Source organism: Canis lupus, chromosome 12 (assembly GCF_003254725.2).
Source record: "Canis lupus dingo isolate Sandy chromosome 12, ASM325472v2, whole genome shotgun sequence".
Classification (NCBI taxonomy): domain Eukaryota; kingdom Metazoa; phylum Chordata; class Mammalia; order Carnivora; family Canidae; genus Canis; species Canis lupus.
The window spans coordinates 35964525-35989906 of NC_064254.1; the positions used below are offsets into that span (position 1 = coordinate 35964525).

At 36.8% G+C, this 25382-nt stretch overlaps 1 protein-coding gene across 5 annotated transcripts in view; it reads left to right on the top strand.

Moving 5' to 3' along the window:
- The window catches only part of CD109 (CD109 molecule), a 130326-nt gene that overhangs the window by 68448 nt on the left and 36496 nt on the right, over positions 1–25382 (top strand). For all 5 annotated transcript variants that reach the window (XR_007401213.1, XM_025444527.3, XM_025444528.3 and 2 more), the window contains 12 exons: positions 856–1080; positions 1919–2020; positions 2106–2168; positions 2761–2937; positions 5745–5897; positions 12101–12175; positions 12567–12627; positions 16671–16812; positions 17716–17833; positions 20790–20903; positions 22987–23205; positions 23966–24110. Coding sequence is in view for 4 of the 5 variants with exons in the window: in XM_025444527.3 (XP_025300312.1) it covers positions 856–1080; positions 1919–2020; positions 2106–2168; positions 2761–2937; positions 5745–5897; positions 12101–12175; positions 12567–12627; positions 16671–16812; positions 17716–17833; positions 20790–20903; positions 22987–23205; positions 23966–24110 (1594 nt within the window). In the remaining variant the exon portion in view is untranslated. The remainder of the gene's footprint in view (positions 1–855; positions 1081–1918; positions 2021–2105; positions 2169–2760; positions 2938–5744; positions 5898–12100; positions 12176–12566; positions 12628–16670; positions 16813–17715; positions 17834–20789; positions 20904–22986; positions 23206–23965; positions 24111–25382) is intronic.

The following is a 25382-nucleotide window of genomic DNA, read 5'->3' on the forward strand; positions in this document are numbered from 1 at the left end:
AGTGGTGAAAGAGTAAACCGAAGGCAAAGTGTGCAGAGTCTAGAGGATCCTAAATGGTATATGCATGGTTTTGAACTTTGTACTTTAAGCAGTGAAAAGCCTAGGAGCCTTATGAATGTGGGAGGGGTATGGTGAAAGCAGCATTCCAGGGAGATGGATCGGGGTGTGTGCAGGAAGATGGCTGCAGCTCAGGCATGAGGTGGCGAGGAACCTTGAGGGGGTGGACATTCAAGTGGAGAGGATGCAAGAGAGAAATACAAGACTTGGTGTGTATTGGATTTGAGAGGTGGGAAGAGGGAAGGGAAACTGAGAGATGAGAAGTCTGGCAGAATTGTGCTGTTAGCAAAAATGGGTGAGGCGAGATGGTTGCTCAGTTATAGATGTACTGAATTTGGTTTGAGAAGGATACATAAGTAGAAGTTTCCTGCAAACAGAAATTGGGTGTTGAGTATGAGCTCCAGAGCAAGGTAAGGAAACTAGTAGGAGTGCTGAGACCTTTGAGAAAAAGAGAAGCCCAGATAACTGATAATTTGGCCTTGACAAATTCCCACATTTAGGGAGAGGAAGGGGGAACCTAAAAAGGATACTATGAGGATGCAGAATGAGGGCTTTGGAATAAAAAAGGTGATTATGGAGCCATAGGAGCAAGAGAAGCCATATAATATCAAGAAGCAAATGGTCAGTGGTGTCAGAATCCTAGTGTGAGACTGATTCATCTGGAAGTCAGGGTGATACCAATAGTTTTTCAGAGTTCAGTTTAATGGAAATAGCACAGATGGGAACTGGATTCATCTGAACTTAAATCCTTTGCTTTTCTTGTTACCTGTTTTTAAAATGTTGTATTTTGACAATTAGGTGAAGGTAACCCGTGCTGATGGCAATCGACTGACTTTTGAAGAGAGAAGAAATAATGTAGTTATAATAGTGACACAGAAAAATTCTTCCGAGTACTGGAGCAGATGGGACAGTAGAAAGCAGGAAATAGAATCTGTCCAGGTCATAAATTATACTGTTCCCCAAAATGGAATCTTTAAGATTGAATTCCCAATCCTGGATGATTCCAGTGAGCTACAGTTGAAGGTACCATCTGTTTCTCATCATTATGTTATCGCAACAACATTATTAAAATTGTAATCTCGGGGTAGGCACTAATCCTGATAGAGGTCAGAATGCACAGGACGTAAGAAGTAGACACGTGTTTATATTTTAAAAAATGGAGGAAAGTGTTAAAAGTAACTTAGTAACAGTGGCTGATGGATAGACCAAATGCTTCCTTGTAAATTCATTTTGGAGAGCACACTGAAGTGTAGTATTCTGAAGATGTGAAGAAACTCTTGAGATTCCCAGTCTAGGTTGGTTTTCAATCATTTGAAGGTGTATTTTGTAGAAGCTGAAATGAAAGAGGAAAATATTTTTTAAAACCTATACTCCTTTGCTGGGTTCTTTCCCAGAGTGGCTCATCTGAGACACCCCAGCCATTCCTGCTACCTTTCTTTTCATTACTTAGCCCTCCAACAGGTTTGGTCCTTTGAGGTTTACTCTGACTATTGGTAGATACATAGGTTGGTTGTAAATGAACTCTATGTTGTGGAGAGAAGGAAAGGAGTCCTTTCTCATTTTGTTCTCTCTTCTTGTGGTGTTTCCTGATACTATACTTTCATTTATGAAATAAGTTAGGACTATGCTTTTTCTTCTTAGATTATGGTGATACAGACCCTCTTCTGTGTTTTAAAGCTGTCACTTTCTTTATATAATATAAGCTATACAGTGAAAATCCAATGTCTCAGGAGCACATTTTTTCTGCAAGAAAAAAAGTGAAAGTGAATTTGCCTTTCAGAAATTATTCAACAGATAGTATCCTTTCTCAAAATGTTACTGAAGATGAAAATTTATTTGCTCCCTTTTTTTTTTGTTATAGGCCTTTTTTCTTAATAGTGTGAGTAGCATGGCAGTTCATGGTATGTTTAAGTCTCCCAGTAAAACATACATCCAGCTAAAGACAAGAGATGAAAATATAAAGGTAATGCTTACAATAACTTATGATTACAATATAATGTACTCTTTTGCAATTAATGTGTGTTTATTAATTAAGATTTTTTTTCTAGGTGGGATCACCTTTTGAGTTGGTGGTTAGTGGCAACAAGCGATTGAAGGAGTTAAGCTATATGGTAATCCCTTATAGAATCTAAATTTATTATCTTCTATGGGATCATTTCAAATGATATCTACCTTATATCTAAACTCACTAATTTTAAAAATTCAGTCTTAAATCCTTTAGGCTGCCCTATTTATATTGCAATCAATTTTTTTTCTTCCTTCAGTTACATTTACATTTCCAACTTAAGATGGATAATTAAATCTTGCATTATGTTTAAAATTTAAATTTCTGTGAGATAATCCATCTCAGTTTATTATAGAAAATTATAAAGTATGAGAAAAACAAAAAAAAATTGCTACCCATAGCTTAAATTTTGCTAATCTGACTCTCCAGTGGTGCTCTGTATTCCTTCCTCTCAAAAAATAGATTCATGACTGTGAAGCTACTGTTGTCTCAATCAGTATTTCTATATCTTAACCTTTTCTGTTTCCTGGCTTATACTCTCTGTGTTGGACAGGGAGGTTTCCTTGCATTCAAAAAGGCTTTGAAGTTGGTTTAAGTAAACAATTTGTGTGTATAGTTGAAATTATGATGATTGTAGCTGTAGTTGGGATTCTTATTAGCTTTGGCATAAAATGAAAGTCTTCTACTCTTCTTTTCAGGTAGTATCCAGGGGACAGTTGGTGGCTGTAGGCAAGCAAAATTCAACAATCTTCTCTTTAACACCAGAAAATTCTTGGGCTCCAAAAGCCTGTATTATTGTGTATTATATTGAAGATGATGGGGAAATTATAAATGATGTTCTTAAAATTCCTGTTCAGCTTGTTTTTAAAAATAAGGTAAGATTTAAGGTGATGTCAGAAGAAAACTTCATATTAATGAGGTCTGAGAAATGTAATATTTCTTTAGAGAAGTATCACTAAACAAAACTGGTTAGAAATTTATATTCATTTCTTTTTTTTTGTATTCATTTCCAGAACTATGGTTAAACCTCTTCATATTATTACTACATAGGTATTTTCACATGTGGAATTATTGGGCAATGTGGGTCTTATTTGTAAGTTATGATTCTTGGCTTTAAGACTTTAACTCAATTCCATGAGGTTGTTTCAGGATCTCCCAAATGGTGGAGTCAGTATTGCTCTGGTATGGAATTCCAGAGGCAATTATAGAATTTGTGTGGTGCTGATATTGGCATGAGAGTGAAATGAAGGGCATGAGAGGGAGTGCAGCCATCAGTAGAGATGGGTGGAAGTAGAGCCCAGATCTGGTTTATCCATTTCACCAGCCTGGAAACTAACCCAGGACAGATTTACAGTAAGCCTGGCTACGTTGCATGTGAAGATTTGTGTAGACTTTGGTCTCCAGAAATGCCAGGGATTTTTATAGTTTAAGATGTATAGCTTTTATAGGAAACCCCCTTGAACACCAACTTTGTAAAGTAACCTGGCTATAAGAGTGCCAGGTGGAATTGAATCATCTCACATGTTATAAAATGAGCCATTGTTCTCAATGAAAGCTGCTGCCTTTTCAGTTTATTTTAAGCAAAATAATCATTATTTAAAAGTATTGATTTGCAGAGTACAATTCCTCTGATAGCATTTCTGTCTGCTTAATTTGTTAAAATACTGAGAGGTTGAAGTAGTCATCCATGGCTTTTGTTGACAATGGTTAACTAACTTTGTTAAAATAGAATACAAACCTCTATTTTTCATTTTATGAAGAGTCTTTTCAAAGACAGTGGTACATTCTGTTATTTTTAGAGCACAAAATTTGACTTCTAGTGATTCCATTAATCTCCTGACAAAGATGAGTTTTAAAGTAGGAATCAGGCTTAAATATGGAGGTGTACATCTTTGAAAGTGAGACCAAGTTTTAAAAAAGTTACAGCATAAGAGGTCATTGGCTTTGAAGAAGCAGAGTGTATAAATAGCATAATTCCAAGAAATTTCTTATATATGAAAATAAATATAGTTTTAGGTATAGTTGCAAAGATATATCTTTCTCTACTTTTTTTTTTTTTAAAGTAATCTCTACACTCAACATCGGGCTCGAACTTACAACCCTGAGATAAAGAGTTTCATGTTCTACTGACTGAGCCAGCCAGGCACCACTCTTTCTTTACTTTTTATATAATGTTTATTACATTACTCACAAAGAACCTACAAATTTAAAAAGAGGATATATTTAAGCAGGAGAAAATTAGTCTTTCTGATGTTCAATAATGACTGTGGAATAAATGGATAGGATGTGGAAGGCTCAAGAGATGGAAATTTAGCGATCATCCACATGCAAGCAGATTTTGAAGTCATTGGGTCTTGGAGGTGCAGAGTAAAGAGTGAGAAGTTCAGGGTTGGAACATGTTGCTCTCCTCTCCTTTCTTTTGGGTATGAGTGGGGAAACTTAAACTATAAGTAAACTAGATACAGTGGTGTAAGGGGTATATGTATAAAAAATTTCATTAGAGAAGTTAAACTGGCAAATCTTTATACAAGACTCTTGCAGTAGGGGGAGAGAGATTGAACTCAACATCACTGAAGCAAAAGGCAGGAGAGTTTTAAGCAGAGGATGAGCTTATGGAAAAGTACTGGAGGATGTTGAGGGGAGATTGGTCAATGTGATTAGGCCACCCACTTCTGTTTGCTGACTGGCAACGTTTAAGTTAGGCTCCTGTCCTCCACAGAGACTAGAAGATCAATCAGGGACTCTTTTTGGTGATTACATTTCAAAGGATTGGCTCCCAGGTCCTTGAGAAAGATGTTGAGTTGGAAAACTGTCAAGTAGCTGGAAGAAGACTTATATTTCAAAGGGGCAGAGAAAGAATTTATCATTGCAAGTTTTCTAAAGTAAATGCTGTAAGGAAAGGGAGAATAAGGGGCTTCTGGTCAGGAGGAAGTCTGTCTGAGGTTTAGTCAAACTGAGGGGAAGATTAAGCCACTATGGCAGTGGACTGTTGAAATAGAGCTAGACAAAGTGAACATTCCTAATAGGAAGGGACCTCATGACAAAGCCATTCACTTTCACTCTGTTGACACAATTGAGGCTCTTTAAGAAGCACTGGTTACGACCACGCTTTGATGAATGTAATGACGGATAAGTTCAGGTGGCCATAGAGACACAGAACATTGGGCCTACCAAGTGTTTGGTCTGATCACCACCTCCCTTGGACAGACATACGCCTGCCCCCAGCCCATGTGGTTCTGTGAGTCCCCAGGGGAGCTCTCACTTGACTCACTTCAAAGTTCAGGTTACTAGCCTTTGAGGATCTCTGGTTTCTTCCTCTTTCCTGTTCCCCCTCCAGGATACTGTGCTTCCCCAGGTGTGCCAGACACTACTGCCTTCTCTGAAGCACTGGGGGATGGAGAAAGGGAAGAGGAAAGGCAGAGAAATGAAGGATAAATCAGATTTATGCCTGTGAACTGTGGGAAGAACTTTGGGAGGTTCTATGACTTGTAAACACCGTGAATAAAGTTTTTTTGAAAATTTCTTTCCCTATAGAAGGTTTATGTATGGTTTTAGAACAATTTCTGAGACAAGGCAAATGTAGAATCTTTGCTAAATTTTGAGTAATTGAACTGCTGTTGGTAATACATGTAAGTAATGCTCTTAAAAAAGTCAAATCAACCCCATTTTCTCTCTCTCTTAGATAAAGCTATTTTGGAGTAAAGCTCATGCTGAACCATCAGAGAAAGTCTCTCTTAGGATCTCCGTGACACAGCCAGACTCGACAATTGGGATTGTAGCTGTTGACAAAAGCGTTAATCTGATGAATGTCTCAAATGATATTACAATGGAAAATGTGAGTTGGGGGCAGCCCCGGTGGCGCAGCGGTTTAGTGCCTCCTGCAGCCCGGGGTGTGATCCTGGAGATCCAGATCGAGTCCCACATCAGGCTTCCTGCATGGAGCCTGCTTCTCCCTCTGCCTGTGTCTCTGCCTCTCTCTTCGCTCTCTCTGAATGAATGAATAAATAAATCTTTATTAAAAAAAAAAAAGGAAAATGTGAGTTGGGCTATTTTTTCATTATTAAAATACATATTAAAAGAGCAAGAAGGAGGGGCGCCTGGGTGGTTCAGTGGTTGAGCATCTGCCTTTGGCTCAGGTCGTGATCCCAGAGTCTTGGGATCAAGTTCCGCCTCAGGCTCCCCACAGGGAACCAGCTTCTCCCTCTGCTTATGTTTCTGCCTCTCTTTCTTTGTGTCTCATGAATAAATAAATAAAATCTTTTAAAAAGAGCAAAAAGGAAACCTTATTGCATTACTTCAAATATCTGAAAGAAAAGGAAATTTCATTAGTTCCTCTTCAAGTATAAGTCAGTTATCAGTAAAGCTTCCAAATAAAAAGGATTTGCGTTCTGGTTATTATGTTAGAAAGAGGCTTCATGTGATGAAGTGTTTTTGCTGTTTTACATGAGAGATGCCCTCTAGAGTTTTCCCTCATTTTCATACTGTATTTGAATTTAAGACTCTTGAGAAAGTACTAGGTGTCAGCAGTACTAGTTGACTTGTATATTTCTGGATGAAATTGGAAAAGAGAGCTTTAGATAATTTTGAAGTACTTTCTATTTTGGTTATACATGGTTATATATAATTACAGTCTTATTGAATCAGGAATTTGTAGTATATTAAGGGACTGAAATTGCAGAAAACTTATAAAACAGGAAATATATGAACATCTACTGTTACATAAACTAATCCCCTATTTGTTAATCATTTCAGTTTTATTTGTAAATTCTTGATATATCCTTGTGTGCCATTGGCAGTTGAAATCTAGATTGTATAACCTATGTCAATTAATTAAGTACAGCGATTAACAACATATAGGAAGAAAGATGTAAATGTTTAGGCTAATTTGGTCATCTTGTTGTAAATTACTTCACTTGAGAAAAATTATATGTAATTTTCAGCCTATAAAGCTAATTTTTTCTCAATCCCCTTTTAAAAAAACTCCTTTAAAACTAATTGGTCATTTTCTTCTCTTGACTTTTTAAAAATTTACATAATTCTAAAAAGCCTATAGCATTTTGCATTTGATTTGACTGAATTTAGTAATATCTCTCACTTTATCAGTCTCTAAATTCTTAAAAATATTATTTCATTTTTGTTTCTGTAGTTATATACACACACACCCCTGTCTAGTGCTCATATTTTGTTTATCTTTTAATATATTTACATTAAATTTTGTCCTATATTAAGATTGCTATCCCAGCTTTCTTTTAGCTCATACTTTGCTGATGTATTTTTCCACCTTTTTATTTTAAAAGTTTTGTAAGTTTTTCCTTTAAGTTTATCTTGCTATATTTTGCTTTTTTTTTTTAGGTTTTTGTTTATTTGTTTGAGACAGAGAGAGGGTGCACAAGCTGGGGGGAGGTAGAAGCAGGATCCCCACCTGAAGGAAACCCGATGTGGGGCTTTATCCCAGGACCTTGAGATAATGACCTGAGATGAAGGCAAATGCTTATACCACTGAGCCACCCAGGCACCCCTTGCTTTTGTTTTTTAATGTCCGGTAGTTCATAACTTTTATTTTATTTATTTATTTATTTTTTTAGTTCATAACTTTTAATAAGTTTATTTAACCCATTTACAAGTTCGGTAATTCTGATTCTAATTAAGGCTTATTTCTACTTTATTTGATATTTTTAAATGTGATTACTTTCTTTTTTTCCCCTTCTTTTTATTTTTCTTCTTTCCATGGGTTAGATAAAATTTTGCTCTTCTGGTTTAGAAGTCATACATTCTGCTTTTGTTTCTATGACAGATGCCCTTAACTCACAAACCATACTCCTATTTATTTATCCTTGTTGATTTCTCACAGCTATCAATATTTGTATCTTCATCTAACAAGATGAGCATTTTAGTATGCTCTCATTTTCTTGCACATCCCTTTTGTCTTTCACCTGTTACCACCTTTTTCTCCAACCCCGGCCAGACCATGTTGCTATCATACAGGATTGTAATTCTGTGTCATTATTGATTGCCCTTCTGATCTATGTTTTTCCTTCATTTTTTAAAAAAGATTTTATTTATTTATCCATGAGAGACACAGAGAGAGAGAGAGAGAGGCAGAGACATAGGCAGAGGGAGAAGCAGGCTCCATGTAGGGAGCCTGATGTGGCACTTGATCCTGGGACTCTAGGATCACGTGCTGAGCCGAAGGCAGATTCTTAACTGCTGAGCCACCCAGGCATCTCTCTTCCTTCATTTTTTAATTCTGAAAATTTACATCTGTAATTTCTTCATATATTTCCTCTTTGCCATTTAAATTTTTCTCTTCTTCTGAGACTCTTGTTATTCAGAGATTGGCACGTCTACTTCCTTTATCCATATCTCCGAGCTTTTTGTTTTATGTTCTCTGTCTCTTTGTCTTTCCTGTTTTTCTTTGAGAATGCTCCTCAGGTGTTTGCTCACTGATCATTTGTCAGTTGTATCTATCCTACTTTGATTATTTATATAGAGTTCTTTATGTCAGCTATTATATTTTTAATATTTATTATTTTCATTTGGTTCTTATTTTTTGTTCTTGTTTTATATAGTTAATATTTTTCCTTATCTCCTTATGTATATTTACCATGTTTATTTTAATTATTGAGCTGGCTTTTTCAATATTTTTCTTCATATGTTATGTATAGTCTACTTGGATGTCTTTGTGGAAGTCATACTCTTTGGATGTAGTTGATTTGGCAGCTGTTCTGATAATGTCTGTTGACGAAGGTTGAACACCCTATTCCAATCTGTGTAAATCTTGTGAATTTAAAGAGAGGTAGTGGTCAAGCTCCAGGGACCAGGGAACTATTCTTGCTCCTCCCTGTGTACTGCTAGCTTTTATGTAGTGTTTCACTTTTAAGCTCTTAGGGAAAAGCATCCCCAAGAAGAGGCAGTCTCTTGAGATTATGATTCAGCAACCCTAAGGGTTTGGAGGACAAGAGGAAGAGTGAATGCTTGGGGCTGTGAGTCTATCCAAAGGTTTTCCTCAGTTTCTCACACCAGAAGGGCAGAGGTGCTGACCTGGTATTATCTTCCTGACACTTGTACAGGCAGTGTAGACTGCTGCTGCAGCAGTTAATAAGGGTGGTGAAAATGCGGGGAATGATTTTCCTGAGGCTGCCCCCTGGAAAGAAGCAAGAGCAGACTTTAAAAACTTTTTCCCTAGATTGTCTGCCTCTGGCACTTTCTGTCACCAGCTTCCTCCCAACACACCAGTTCAATATATCCTTCACTCTTCCCAAGTTTTCTCATCCCACTCATCTGAGTTTCCTCCTTGCTTTCATGGTTTCTCCAGAGTTGGCTCTGGGGGAAGGAGTTAGGAGCCTGTAGTGATAGACTATTTTGGTTTCTTTTGTTCTTGTTAAATTTGTGAGTGGTGCTGAGAGATTCTTGAGCACCTTGGGAAAATTTAAGTGTGCTAGATCTTCCAGAAATTATTTTCAGACACCAGCCTTTGCTGCCCTTTTGGCAATGCCTTTTTATTGAGCCACTGAGGAAGAGGAGAATTTCTTTTCAAGATAGATGCTTTTTCCTAGGTAATTCTATTGATTCACACTGGAGTGTCAGCAGATGATCTTGCATGTATTTGTGTCCTGTAGCAGAGTTTGAGTCATGAGTCCAACACTTTTTCTCTCCATTATGTCTGGCTCTGGCTCTGTTGCCTATAGTTGGGTTGACTATATTTGCCAGCCTGTTGGGATGTTATGACATTTCCTGTTTTCTCCTTCTGTTTTTTTCTTCTTTGTGCCTGTTCTAGCACCATGTTTGCTTGCCATGGAGGTAGCAATGGTGGTCGTTAGCATGGCAGAAACAGTGTATGCGGGTGTTTAATTTTAAACAAGGTATTTTTTTTAAACTTATACTTAGAATCTTTCATCATTTTAATTCCCACCTTTGTTTTAATTTGTCTGGTTAATGCTAATGTAAATCAGGGAGATGCATTGGAATAGTTACCAAAAAGGGTATAATATCTTAACTTTTTTATTGTAGTGAAATATATATAACATAAAATTTGCCATTTTAACCATTAAAAAAAAGACAATTCAGTGTCATTAATTACTTTCATAATGTTGTACAGCCATCATCACTGTTTCCAAAACCTTTTCATCACTCTAGAGACTCTGTAACCATGAAATGATAACCCATCCCTTCAGAAACCTCTAATCTACTTCTGTCTTTATGAATTTGCCTAGTCTAGATATTTCATGTAAGTGAAATTATATAAAATTTGTCTTTCTGTTTCTGCCTTCTTTCACTTAGCTTAAGGTTTTCAGGGTTCATCCATGTTGTAGATGTATCTGAACTTTATTTCTTTTTATGGCTGCATAATATACAATTGTATTTATCTACCTCATTTTGTGTATTCATTCTTCTGTTGAAGGGTGTTTAAGTTGTTTCTATCTTTTGGCTATTGTGGCTAATGCTACAGTGATGCACAGCATGCATGTATCTCTTTAAGTCCCTGTTATTTTCATTATATACATGGGAATGGAATTGCCAGGTCATATATGCTAGTCTATGTTTAGCTTTTAAAGGAGCTGTCTACTTTACTCTCTCTTTTAGCCTATTTTACTCTCTCTTGCTAGCAATGAGTGCTGTTCTTAAAAAAAAAATAGCATTGCTAATGTGATAATGCAAATATCTCAGTATTGAAAAAGCTATCTCATTGATGTAATTTGTGTTACTTTGTCAATGAGGTTAAATATTTTTTATGCTTATTAATCATTTGCATTTCTTTTTTGTGAATTACTTATTTTTGTTATTTTTAAAACTCTAACTGATATTGTGCAGAACTTATATTAACCTTCTGATTTAACCCATTTATCTGTCAAAAGTGTGGGTTGTTTTCTTTTTTTTTTTTTTTTTTTAATTTATGATAGTCACAGAGAGAGAGAGGCAGAGACATAGGCAGAGGGAGAAGCAGGCCCCATGCACCGGGAGCCCGATGTGGGATTCGATCCTGGGTCTCCAGGATCGTGCCCTGGGCCAAAGGCAGGCGCCAAACCGCTGCGCCACCCAGGTATCCCGTGTGGGTTGTTTTCAATGCTAATCCCTATGTGTTGGTTTAGTCAACTGGTGACATTTAAGTTCTTCTTGGGCAAAACTCAAGCATACCCCCCCTTTTTTTTTTTACTATTTAATTAACTAATTTAATTTAATTTAATTTTTAAAAAGATTTTATTTATTTATTCACGAGAGACACACACAGAGAGAGAGAGAGAGAGAGAGAGGCAGAGACACAGGCAGAGGGAGAAGCAGGCTCCATGCAGGGAGCCTGACATGGGACTTGATCCAGGGTCTCCAGGATCAAGCCCTGGGCTGAAGGTGGCACTAAACTGCTGAACCACCTGGGCTGCCCTAATTTATTTATTTTAAAAAATATTTAATTTATTTATCAGAGACAGAGAGTGAGAGCGAGCATGCACAAGCAGGGGGAGGGGTGGGAGGGTAAGGGAGAAGCTGACTCCCCACTGAGCAGGAAACCCAACCCAGGGCTTGATCCTTAGGACTCTGAGATCATGACCTGAGCCGAAGGCAGACACTTAACTGACTGAACTGCCCAGGTGCTCTTCTTTATTTATTTATTTATTTATTTGAGAGAGAGAGTGTAGGGGGATGGGGCAGAAAGGGAGGGAAAGAGAGAATCCACAGCTGACTGAGTGTGGAGCCTGGTACAGGGCTTGGTCCCAGGACCATGAGATCATGAACCTGAACTGAAACCAAGAGTTGAGCGCTTAACTGACTGAACCACCCAGGCGCCCCTCAAGCATACACTTCTTAGGAACTCTTGATTCTGAACAGAGTAAAGATAAGTTAAAAAAAGAAATGTATTTTTAGCTGATTGAATCATGCACAAGGCATGCACATACAAATATTATTTATTCCTCCATTTGTGTCATTTTCAAATTAGATAAGCTGTGGGCTATATGATACCTAAGTAACATGCAAGAAATATTGCAGAGGGCAGAACAGGTTGATATGAATCAATCCATTCCATGTATTTTATTTTCTCCTTAGGTGGTCCATGAGTTGGAACTATATAACACAGGATATTATTTAGGCATGTTCATGAATTCTTTTGCAGTTTTTCAGGTATGTTTAGTTTGTTACATAATTTGAAAAGATATATCTTTTACTATTGGAAACACTTTCAGAATTAATTATCTGCATTATGAAATGGTAGCATTTTGTTAAATGTGTTGAAGTACAGCATGTTATATAAATATAATTTGAAATGGAAAGATAATCATCCTTCCAATTTTGAAAGCAAATGGAAAAAGTGCATGCGAGAGAGAGTGTGTGTGTGTCCTGTGTATGAGAGGGAGAAATTCTCAAAAATGAGATAGGGTAAAAAAAAAAAAAACTTTCATGTATGCATAAAAATAAATGAACATGAGTGAGTTAAGAGTATGGGAGACTGCTGTGACATTTTATCGAGCATTTAAACTTTTATTTTTAAAGAAAATTAAAATTATTTTTCTAGGAATGTGGCCTCTGGGTATTGACAGATGCAAACCTTTTGAAGGATTACATTGATGGTGTTTGTAAGTAAAACCTCAATATGTTTTTAAAGTATTTAAGTCTTTCATCTCAGGTATTTAAAATTATGTATATAGGTATGGTTACTTTCTGGTTGGACATGGTAATCATGATCTTCATTTTCTGTTCTCTTATCCTAAATCTTTGGAGTATAATGTTCATCTGAGCCATGACATGGAATGTTTGGGTTTCTATCTAGATTTTTGAAATGAATACTTTCTATTTGCTCTCTGTAGTTCTTTGAGATGGTTATATTTTTGGACATATTGGAAGATCCTATGCTTTAATTTGTATTACAAACTCTGCTATTATTTTGGAATTAGTTAAAAGGAGCAACATTAAAAAAATTCTTTTTAATGATTTTATTTATTCATGAGAGACACAGAGAGGAGAGAGAGAGAGAGAGATAGACACACACACACACAGGCAGAGGGAGAAGCAGGCTCCATGCAGGGAGCCCGACATGGGACTCGATCCTGGGTCTCCAGGATCACGCCCTGGGCCAAAGGCGGTGCTAAACCGCTGAGCCACTCAGGCTGCCCAAGGAGCAACATATTTTGAAACATTTTTGTTCTCTAGCTTTTTGATGTTCACCTGGAATATAACCCAGATGCCATAAAGTATGCTGGTGCGTGCATGCATGCACACACACTCATGTGCATGTGTCTCATCAATCTGAGTTTCTCCTGGACAGCGTCACATCTGTATATCCTGGTTCCCAGTATTGCTAGAGTTGCCACCCAACTAATAAGTGTGCTTTTAGTAAGAAATAAAAATGTTTTGACTGAAGGAAATGTATAAATGTGAATGGTTAACTATAGAAATTGTTGCCTTTTCTTTCTAGTAACGTTAGGCTAATGTCATCTTGTAATGCTCCAGAACTGTCACAGTTCCTATCTCTGAATTCTCTATTCCTGTCAGGAATACCTTTCCTGAGAACTTTCTTCTGCTCCTCCCCCTCCTGTAACAGAAGAAACTTGATACTCTTATTAGCATACTGTGTCCTTAGAAACCTTCTCAAGTGACTGACATGACTTTTTCTGCTTCTCTTCTGGATCAGGGTTCCTAGGTACATAGTATACAGTGTTATCTTGACCACTTCAAGATCACTGTTTGGCAACCCTTAGTTAAGAGCAACTTCTCATTTGAAGCTCAAATATTTCAGTGATAATTCCTTCAGTCAACATTTAGGTCCCCTACTTTCCTTTTACCTCTGTATGCATCCCCTACTTTCCTTTTACCTCTGTATGCATTGATGAACCTCACAAAAGATTCAGAGTCCTTAAAGTCTTACTCCTGTTATCATCCTGGGAAGATTTGACTGTCCCACATGTGGTTGATCCATCTAATATATACTATCCTGTAGTCACCACTATGGCATCAGTAGTGACCCAAGGTCATTTTATCACTGGAACACTGTTCTACTTTTAAAGTTTCAAATGCCTGTCCTTCTACCTTGTATATTTCTTCACTCCTTTAAATCTATCAAATGTCTTTATCCTTTCTAGAGACCAAATATCTTTTTTGGTCTTGACATCTCCTGGTTATTGGGAATTATTGGCTCCTTCTGCCTTGACTTTCCTCCAATGCCTTGTCTGGACTACATGGTTAATCAATTCGGTAGAATTCTTTCCTAGTTCTTTGTACTTCCATAACATCTTCCCCATTACACCCAACTCTGGAACATCTTGACTGTTTATCTTACCCCTCTGATTCTATATCCCACAAATACCTTAAATTCAATATGTCACAAACCAGGTTTATGATCTTCTCTTTCTTAACAACTTTGCTTTTCCCTAATATAACTTTACTGATATGTGATTCCTTGAATGGATATAATTTCAAATCCGTGTTAATGAAATCATCATCTACCTAGATGTCTAAATCAGAAATCCGGAACTCATCCTTAATCCCTTCCTTTCTTTCTGTCAGATGTGGAACAGCATGGTGGTTAGGAAAGGAATTGACATCAAATACTTCTGGCTTTAAATTCTGGCTTTATGACCTGAGAAAATCAGTTAATCTCTCTCAGCCTCAAGCCTCCCAGGGAAGTATAGGACTAATAATATCCTTGGTATGACAGGGTTATTATGAGATTAAATTCAAAAGCACATAAAATGCTTAGCATGTGTTTAGCACTTCTAAGTCCGTAATTCCCTATTATCTTTTCTTATTATCTTATTATTTCTTATCTTATTATTATCTTATTATCTTATTCTTATCTTATTCCTCAGGTCCAGTTTGTTCATTCATTCTTTAACGGATAGTGATGATATTAATTGCATGCCTAGCATATATGAGGCAATGAGATTTCAGGTTGGTCTAGTGGGGCAGAACAACATATCATTAGAAGTGTGTGCTGAGCACTGGGGTGGGAAAAGTACAGCATGCCAGGGGAAATACACAGAAGTCACCCACCCAAGAGACAGAGCAGAATCATCTCTTGAGACTATCATTCCTCTCCTCTGCTTGGCTTCAGGCCCTTGACAGTGTCTCCTTGATCATTGCAAGAGCCTCTTAACTAACTTTTGCCTGCCTTCATTTTCCCCTACCTCTAAACCATTGCTCACAGTGATGCCAGAGTTACTGTTATAAAACATGGGCTACATCATGTTTCAAATTTATTTTTGACCCTTCAAAGGGTCAGAATTGATTAAATGTTTACTCTAAGTCCTTCATCATGGCATGTGATATTTTAATATCTGGACCTTGCCATTCTTTTTCTCATTTTATGGCACTCTTACCTAATAGTCACGTCATATTCTGGACATGCCTTTGTACTTAGCTTTCTGCCCTCCCCTCGCCCCGCCCCTGTATGGGATACTCTCTAACTAGAGACTTAAAAAAAATGGAATTTGCAAACAAACAGCAACACTCCTGCAAAATGGATTTTTCCCCCTAGCCATACTATTTTCATTATTCAGATTCTGGGTAAAATCAGCCATTCTGTGTACAATATATATGCCTGTTATAATTCTTACCATGTTTACTACAGTTTTCTATTTGTCTCCTCCATAGACTATGAGTAGAGCTCACTACATTCATCTTTGTATCCGTGGTACCTACTACAGTATATTGTTTTGCATCTTATTTTATTTTTTATTTTGTTTTATTTTGATTTTAAAAATATTTTTTTATTTATTTGAGGGAGAGAGATTGAGAACATGAGTGGGGTGGGGGTGGGATGGGGAGAGAGGGCAGAGGAAGAGGGAGAAGCAGACTCGCCCTGAGCTGGGAGCCCAATGTGGGGCTCGATCCCAGGACCCTGACATCATGACCTGAGCCAAAGGCAGATGCTTAACACACTGAGCCATCCAGACACCCCTGTTTTGCATTTTATTTTGAAATAATTTTAGACTTATAGAAAAGTTGAAAAAAATAGAAGTGGGTGATAGAAATAGAAAGAAAGCTTTTAGTGGAATATGGGTTAGGATGCAGTGTTATGGCTTTATTAGATGATCTGTTCCTTGAGAATTTGGGATTTACTGTTTCATGCTTACTTTAAAAAATGTAGATATGTAAACAATTTGAAAAATTAAGACTTTTCCAAAAATGGTTTAGGTTAACGTTGACATTTTTGGAAGTGTGTCAGTCTGTATCGCAACATGACTATTTTTAAGCTAGTAAACTGGTTGATTGTAGTATCTTATGGCTGGTATAGCCAATAGTAATGATCACTAGGGAACTGAAAAGAGAACAAAATTGGAGGGAACTTTAAAAATATTAATTGTTTTTTTTTTATTAATTGTTTTTTAGCAATTGCACTATAAGTAGTTTTTCAGGTAGTAGTTGTACAGGCAGGGAAGGTTGTTTTTTTTTTTTTTTTCTCGTTTTTTAGTTTTGGTGCTTCTGTAACTGGCCTCAAAGCCTTGGGTAAGTCACTTGACTTCTATGAGAATCAGGTATCTCATCTGTAAAATGAGAAGGTTGGATAAGATGAACTCTGACGTTCCATTTACCTAAGAGGTGTTGTGATTCTGTGAACTAAGTTTATAATCATCCTCTACAGTGACTTTTTTTCCTAACAATTATCAATGTTGATTTTTAGATGACAGTGTAGAATTTGCTGAGAGGTTTGTAGAGGAAAATGAAGGATACTTGGTAGATTTTCATGACTTCTCTTCGGTTAGCAATCCACATGTCAGAAAGCATTTTCCAGAGACTTGGATTTGGCTGGACACCAAGATGGGGTAAAGATTTGTAATGTTCTTTGCTCATACATACTTTGTCTAGTGTTAGTTTTAAATAAATTTTTTGTTCTTTCTAATGTTTAAGTACAAATATTGTGATTAACAACTAAATAGATGAAGAAGTTTTAATTTTAGAATGATATTTATTGTATTTAAATGTAGTATTTAGTAAAGCCACATGCAAATTGGGGCAGTGAGAGTGTCATTAAGGAGAAGCTGGACTCCTTCTAGTGAAGGGTGTTTTTAACTTCTTTGAAGTTTCATGGTTCTTGTTAGAGAAAATTACTGAGGGTACACTTATTGCCTTGGAGTGGGAAGCACTCATAATTACTCCCTTGACCTTGTGGCTCCTTGTAAAACCTCTCCATGAGCCACAGGAAGAAGAGCACAGGTGATAGAAGGATTCAGCTTAGTTGACAAACCCTGTGCTATCTGGCCTGATGACTGAGCAGATGAATCATGAAACCTTCACATATTTTATAGTCAGCCATTTATGGAAACTTGAAATAAGACACAAGTCAAACCTCAAAAAAAAAAAAAAAAAGCATTGACTAGGATAAAGAGAGAAAGTTTTATGCAAATTGACATAAATTACATTAAATTTGAAAATAGATATTTATTTTCTATATACAACATTTATAAAAATAATTGTCATTCTGAAGGTATAAACACTGCAGAAAGCTTTCAATGGAATATGGGTCAGAATGCAGTGTGATGGCCTTATTAAATGACCTGTTCCTTGAGAATTTGAGATCTACTGTTTCATGCTTACTTTTAACAAATTTAGATCTCCAAACAATTTGGAAAATTAAAACTCTTCTAAAAATGATTTAGATTATGTTGACTTTTTTGGATACATGTCAATTCATGGTGTTGTGATTTTTGTTTTTATCTTGACTTCAGTTCTAGGATATACCAAGAATTTGAAGTTACTGTGCCTGATTCTATCACTTCTTGGGTAGCTACTGCTTTCGTGATCTCTGAGGACTTAGGTCTTGGATTAACAAGTACTCCAGTGGAGGTAGTATATTAAAGACTTTCTTGTAAATGTTAGTGTCCAAAGCAAAGAAAGTGTCAACTCTTCAATGGATTTTCAAAAATGACTCTTATGATGTTGATGTTTAGAGATTTGTCAGCTTTTCCTTTTGTTTTTCATTGGTTTTATACTTTAGAATGTGAGCTGTGCTAAACTCCTAAATGTGCTACATTCATATTAAGATTTGGATTAAAAACTTTATTATTGAATGAATCTAGCTATTTCCAAAGGCCAGAAGAGAGAGAGTTTCTGTGTATTCCCTCTGAAAAGAAAGGACAGAACTTCTCAAGATGTATTTCTAGCAGGCATTCCTTCATATTTCTGGTCAAATTGCATCACATGTTACTTTCCAAACTAGTTGCTGGCAAGAGGAATATAATGACCATGTTTGGTCTTAGACCAGTAGCTCTTACTCTGTCATATCTGAAGCCTTCTCTTTATTTATTTTTTTTTAATTTTTTTTATTTATTTATGATAGTCACAGAGAGAGAGAGAGAGAGAGGCTGAGACATAGGCAGAGGGAGAAGCAGGCTCCATGCACCGGGAGCCCGACGTGGGATTCGATCCTGGGTCTCCAGGATCGCGCCCTGGGCCAAAGGCAGGTGCTAAACCGCTGCACCACCCAGGGATCCCTGAAGCCTTCTCTTTATAACAGATATTTTGTTTTCCCCTTTACCATCTGGAATGAAAATCATAGAAAATACAGTATATCTGCATACTCAATTTAAAAAAAATGAATATGATGCCTTAAGTGAAATATGAAGGAGAATAAAAGTAAGGTGTAATAAAATAATATATATTATAGTGTATAAGTGATCAGACATAGCCACATTAGAAGGCATAAATCTTTAAATATTTACTCCATGCATCAAATCACCCACTGTGTAACACCTGCAAGTGGAGTTTGATATACATGTGTTGTTTTAGCAACTCAAAAACCTTGACTGATACTGCTTGTAGTGATGTCAGTCTTTGAAACCATGAACCACTTTTGGTAATGTTATAAACACAAAAATATGCACTCTTCTGTTGATTTACAAAATAGTTGTATTTATGAAAAATTCAGTGTGTGTTGAAAAATGCTTTGGGTTTATATATAAGTTCGAATTAGGTTGTAAGTTCAGGTCATCATAAGTAAGTACTTTATGTGAATGTCTGAAGAGGCATTTAATCATGAGAGATGTGGGACAATTCTTCATTGTCTGGGACGGTCCTGAGCATTTCAGACTTTCACCCACTATGTGTCAATCGTACCTTTCAATCATTGTAACATTCTAAGACACTTCCACAAATGTCTGAGTAAACCTCTAGAGGGAACTACTGCTGCCAGTGACAACCATTGGCCTAAACTAATCAAGATTTATTTTCAGAGGCAGGGTAGGGGTTTAGCTGCCCCTGTAGGATTTGGCCAACAATATCAGAATTGGGTCACCAGGGAGAAAGTACATGTGCCTATATATGTTAGAAGGTAGTAAGCAGAACATCACTTAGACTTTCTCCGTGAGTCTAAAACAAGAGCTGTTTGACTTGGCCAGTGGCTTTTAAAGCAGATTGGTGGAGTCATTATAGCATAGTAGGTGAGGAGCTGGGCTTTGGCATCAGACATGCTGGGATCCATTTCTGGCTCCTTCATTCACTAGTGATGTAATCTTGTACTAGTTACAGAGATCTCTGAGCTTCTGATTTCTTTTCTGTAAAATATGAGCATAGATCCTGCCTCATAAAAGTTGTAAGGATTAAATGAAATAATTTGTGTAAAGTACCTATAAACTATTGGGACTACATCAAAGTAAAAATTTCTGGACAGTGAAGGAAAAAACAAAACTAAAAGACAACCCAATGAATGGGAGAAGATATTTGCAAATGACATATCTGATAAAGGATTAGTATCCAAAATATATAAAGAACTGATAAACTCAATACTCCCAAACCAAATAATCCGATTAAAATGGACGGAAGACATGAACAGATGTTTCTCCCCAGAAAACATACAGATGGCCAACAGATACATGAAAAGATGCTCAACATCACTGATTATCAGGGAAATGCAAATCAAAGGTGCAATGAGATATCATCTCACACCTGTCAGAATAGTTAAAATCAACAACACAAGACACAACAGGTGTTGGCAAGGATGTGGAGAAAAAAGAACCCCTTGTACTGTTGGTAGGAATGCAAAGTGGTGTAGCCACTCTGGAAAACAACATGGAGGTTCCTCAAAAGACTAAAAATAAAACCACTCCATGATCTAGGAATCACACTACTGGGTATTTAACTCTCAAAAAACAAAAACACTAATTCAAAGGGATACATGCACCATCTGTTTATTGCAGCATTATTTACAACAGTCAAATTATAGAAGCAGCCCAAGTGTCCACAGATAGATGAATGGATAAAGGAGATGTGTTATAAATATATGATGGAATATTAGCCATAAAAAGCATGAAAGCTTGCCATTTGCAACAACATGGATAGAGCTAGAGAGTATAATGCTAAGTCAAATAAGTCAGTCAGAGAAAGACAAATACGATATGATCTTATTTGTGGAATGTAAGAAACAAAACAAATGAACAAAGGAAAAAAAGAGGTAACTGAGAAACAGATTGAACTATGAACAAACAGATGGTGACCAGAGAGGAGATTAAAGAGGGGGGTTAAAGAGTATACTTATCATGATGAAAATAAAATAAAATGATAAAAAAATAAAGTCCCTGGGTCCTAGTAGGCATTTATAAAGTGTAGTAATTACTCTATTAAATAGCATCCTATCAATTTATCATCATTGATTTGGGATAAGTTGCTGTTTGTTTTTTGTTGGTAGGCAAGTGGACATTTCTATGTGGAATTACAAGCTTCACAGGTTTTGTGAGATTTGCTTTTAATTGCATGAATGTGAAGCATTTTGATTTGAATAAAATATATATTTGTTTGTCTTTTCCAGCTACAAGCCTTCCAACCGTTTTTCATTTTTTTGAATCTTCCTTACTCTATTATCAGAGGTGAAGAGTTTGCTTTGGAAGTAACCATATTCAATTATTTGAAAGATGCCACTGAGGTAATATATTAAATGTTTTGTTAATTCACACTTCAGGAAAAAAATGGAGAAAACACACAGGGATTGGATTGTTAATGTTTGGGTATCTGGGAATCTAAGCATTTTATACATTTCTGAGAGGCTGGAAATAAATATACTTTGTCAGTGATTTCTTCTACTTATTCATGTCTAAGGATAGTATTAGCGTGTGTCTGTACATTCTGTTTAATTTCCAGCACAGGTTTTCCACATTAGCTGCATAATTTCCTCACTATATCTGAGGCAGGTCATTATCTTTTCTGCTTCCCTGTACCCTTTCCTAGCCTTCCCTGCATCTAGAAGGCGTTGCTGCTTCTCACTGCCATTTTGTGCTCCTTGCAGTTGGCAAGAACTTACTTCTTTCAAGACCTGGCTTGAAACTAGGATGCCCTTCCTCACCCATTCTGTTATGCCTTGTTTCCATGTTTATATAGTGTACTCTATTTTGAATACAGTGTATTCAAAACAAGGCTTTGTTTTTTGAGTCATGTGTCTTATGTTTCCTTTAGTTAGTCAGTTCTCTGGAAGGCAGGCCTATTAGGCCACCGTTTGTGTTGTGCCCATTGTAGTACTAACCAAGTGACTGATTTTTTTCTCCCCTTAGAGTAAGTAGGGGTATGTAATTAATTTCATTATATAAAAATTCCACAACCTCTTTAAATACTATGTTTTATAAATTGTATTTTAAAATTGTACTTAAATTTTTAAAAAAGATTTTATTTATTTATTTGAGAAAGAGAGAGCAGGAGTTGGGGGGAAGGGCAGAGGGAGAGAGAGAAAGCAGACTCCCAGCTGAGTGGGGAGCCCATTGGGGGCTCGATCCCAGTACTCTGGATCATGACCTGAGCTGAAGGCAGACACTTAACAAACTGATCCACTCAGGTGCCCCTGAATTGTACTTTTTAACTTAGTTAACAATTATACATTGTAAAGAGCAAAAGATCTGGAATCAGAAGGCCTGGATTCAATGTCCTGCTCTATAACTTACCAGGAAATAAGTTAATAGTAGTTTCCTCCTCTGTAAAATAGGACTAATAATTATTATTCCTAGAGAAAATATTTTGATAAACAGATGAGAAATGGAAATGGAAAACAACTCATGAAGTATAAGGCTTGGGTAAATGCTGTTTTTTTTTTTTTTAAGATCTTTTTTATTTACTCATGAGACATACACACACACACACACACACACACACACAGAGGCAGAGACACTGGCAGAGAGAGAAGCAGGCTCCATGCAGGGAGCCTACTCGACCCCAGGACTCCAGGATCATGCCCTGAGCTGAAGGCAGGCGCTCAATTGCCGAGCCACCCAGGCATCCCATAAATGCCGCTCTTGATAAGATTGGCAGCTTTGACATACTTTACAAAAGTTTACAACCAATATATGCTTCAGTACTCATCTCTGTGTCATTCTTTCCTTGGAATAATTTAGCAGAGACTCTCGAAGGATGTAATAACACTTCATCTTGTTTGTCTTAGGTGTTTATTAACGGGACCAGTGTCCTAGGATGACTCAGTTAAACCAGGCTGGTGGCAATACCATGACATGAAATAACCTTTCTGGGCATGTCCTTCCCACTCAAAGGCTTTGCATAATGACAGAACTTAATGTTAATGGGCATTTAATGTTAGAAATGGAACTGCTGGGGTGCCTGGGTGGCTCAGTTGGTTGAAGCATCTGCCTTTGGTTCAGGTCATGATCCCAGGGTCCTGGGATCGAGCCCTGCTTTGGGCTCCCTGCTCAGCAGGGAGCCTGCTTCTCCCTCTGTCTGCTCCCCCTTCTCCCTGCTTGTGCTCTCTCTCTATATAAAATAAATAAATAAATAAAATTTAAAAAATAAGTGGAACTGCAGTGCCCTGTTCCCACATATCTGGAGATGGAGGAGAGCATAGAGAAATGAAGATTTTCCTGATGACCCTCTCATCCTATCCTTGGCTGAATCTCTGTCTCATCTTCCTTAGTCTTGAGCTCCATGGATTTAATAGCATTTAACGTGGGGATAAAGCAACACTTTTCTGAGGAGCATTTATTATAGAAAAATTTTGATAATTTTCCTTCCAGGTTGAAGTAATCATTGAGAAAAGTGACAAATTTGATATTCTAATGGCTTCAAATGAAATAAATGTCACAGGACACCAGCAGACCATTCTGGTTCCCAGTGAGGATGGGGCAACTGTTCTTTTCCCAATCAGGCCAACATATCTGGGGGAAATACCTATCACAGTCACAGCCATTTCACCTACTGCTTCTGATGCTGTCACACAGAAGATTTTAGTAAAGGTAAGTATTTGAAGTCTTGAGTAAGTGAAATGGAAATACATAATTGAAAAGGAAATAGAAGATGGTTTTTCTCTTGGTTAAATTTGTTGGCAAGATCTAGTAGGTCATCTCTACCCACTTGGTATTGTCTAATTGTTTTCTCATCTGTATGCAAAGATCTATATTATGTTTTGGAGATAATTGCCAATATTCTCTTTAACTTTATGGTATGCCTGTATAGTGAATCTCTTTTGGAATCAGTTGCATTTACAAACTGTGTTACACTGGGGTCCTAGTAAATCATGCCAAGTGGATATGTAGATTTTGAATTTTGAAATTCCTCAATATAATTGGAAGATATTTTGTAGATTTATTTTGGAGAAGATATTATGCAGAAAAAGACAACTCAGCCTAGTAGATAAGCACTTGTGTTCCGATGTGACAGCCCTAGGTTCAAATCCCAGCTCTGTCAAATGTGATTTAGAACAAGGTGTATAATCTCTCTTTGGATAATAATAGGATTTACTTCAGAGGGTTTTTCTCATCACCTTTTCATCTTATCCTTTGCCATTCCAATTACCATTTCATGAAATGTTTTGTCTACTTTAACTAGAAAGTAAGCGTTTAGTAACAGATTTGGAGCAGGAATAAAAAACAGTAGGTATTTTTTCAATTGTACACATACTGCAGATACAACAGGCAAGACGTTTATCTTATTTATATAAAGTTCTCTAAACAGATGAGTGAAGATGATGTTAATTGTGTTACTTTTTTCCAACAGGCTGAAGGAATAGAAAAATCGTATTCACAATCCATCTTGTTAGACTTGACTGACAACAAGTTACAAACTCCCCTGAAAACTTTGAGTTTCTCATTTCCTCCCAACACAGTGAGTGGTAGTGAACGAGTTCAGATCACTGCAGTTGGTAAGAATACAGTCTTATCACCATCACTACTGGTTAATTTGTATATGACAATATAATGTACATATTTTATCTATGTTTAGGTGTGTTTTTTAATTTAGTCATAAGAAAAGAGGTTGCAAAAGTTTTTAGTTGATACCAGCTGCTGAGAACAATAGAAAGACAAGCAGATATGTGTCCTAGGCTAGTTCTTAATTGCAGTGTGCATATGAATCATGCAGGGATCTTGTTTAAAGGAAGATGTTGGTTTATTAGGCTTGGGGTGGGGCTTTAGATTATGCATTTCTAACCAGCTCCCACTTGATGCTGATGCTTCTGGTGTATAGAACACTGTTTGGGTAGCAGCACCCACCATAATGTGGCTGGAGGGTGGGATTATTTCTAAGAGTGGAGCTTCTGGCTTCTGTGATTTTCAGCCACTGGTACATATCAGAATCTTTTATGGAGTTTTGTAAAAACGCAAGCTCTACTTTCAACCCACACAATCAGAATTTCACGGGCTATGTATATTTTGAAAAGGTTTCACAAGTGCTTCTAACTAGAAATTGAGCACTATTGCCTAAAGCTGTTCTCTGTGCAGGAGGCAGATAACCTTTACAGCAGGATGTAAACAACCTACTGATTTCACCCTGTCCTGGTCACCTTCTGGCAACCTGAAAGTATTATTACATCAGCTGTTAAACATAGCTTCCACATAAACTATTTATCTGGTTGCACTTCACAAATAACTGAAGGAAATGTTTAGATTAATGAAGATTAATGAATCTAAATAGTTTGTTAGGTCTTCAAGATTTCAGGACCTAAGGCACTTTTTCAGAGGTTCTTTTACACCCCATCTGATCTAATACTTTCCATTATAACTCAACCAACTAATCCCTTATAGAGTACTTTTTGAGAATCTTAGGCATAATTCTTAAGAAGAATTAAACAAGCTCTCTACCTAGGTGAATAAATTCTCCCATAGTGTTGGGATGTGGGGAGGTGCAGCACACACATGGGGGGATGCCGTACACATACACACAAAGGGAAGGTACTTTTCAGTTTCAAATGCATACCACCATTCTTTACATTGGAATGAGTCTATCTTTAGTTATTGAAATACTCTTGAGGTTTGATTTTTAAGCTTGATGCAAAGAATGATTTTTCAAGTTGTATTTTTATTTGGTTATTTATTTTTAAAAAAATCTATTTTGGTAGCCCAGAATTTTAGTGTGAATATTAGTTTGCTTTTTTGAATTTTGAGACTATAAGTTTATGTTCACTTTGAATGTTAAA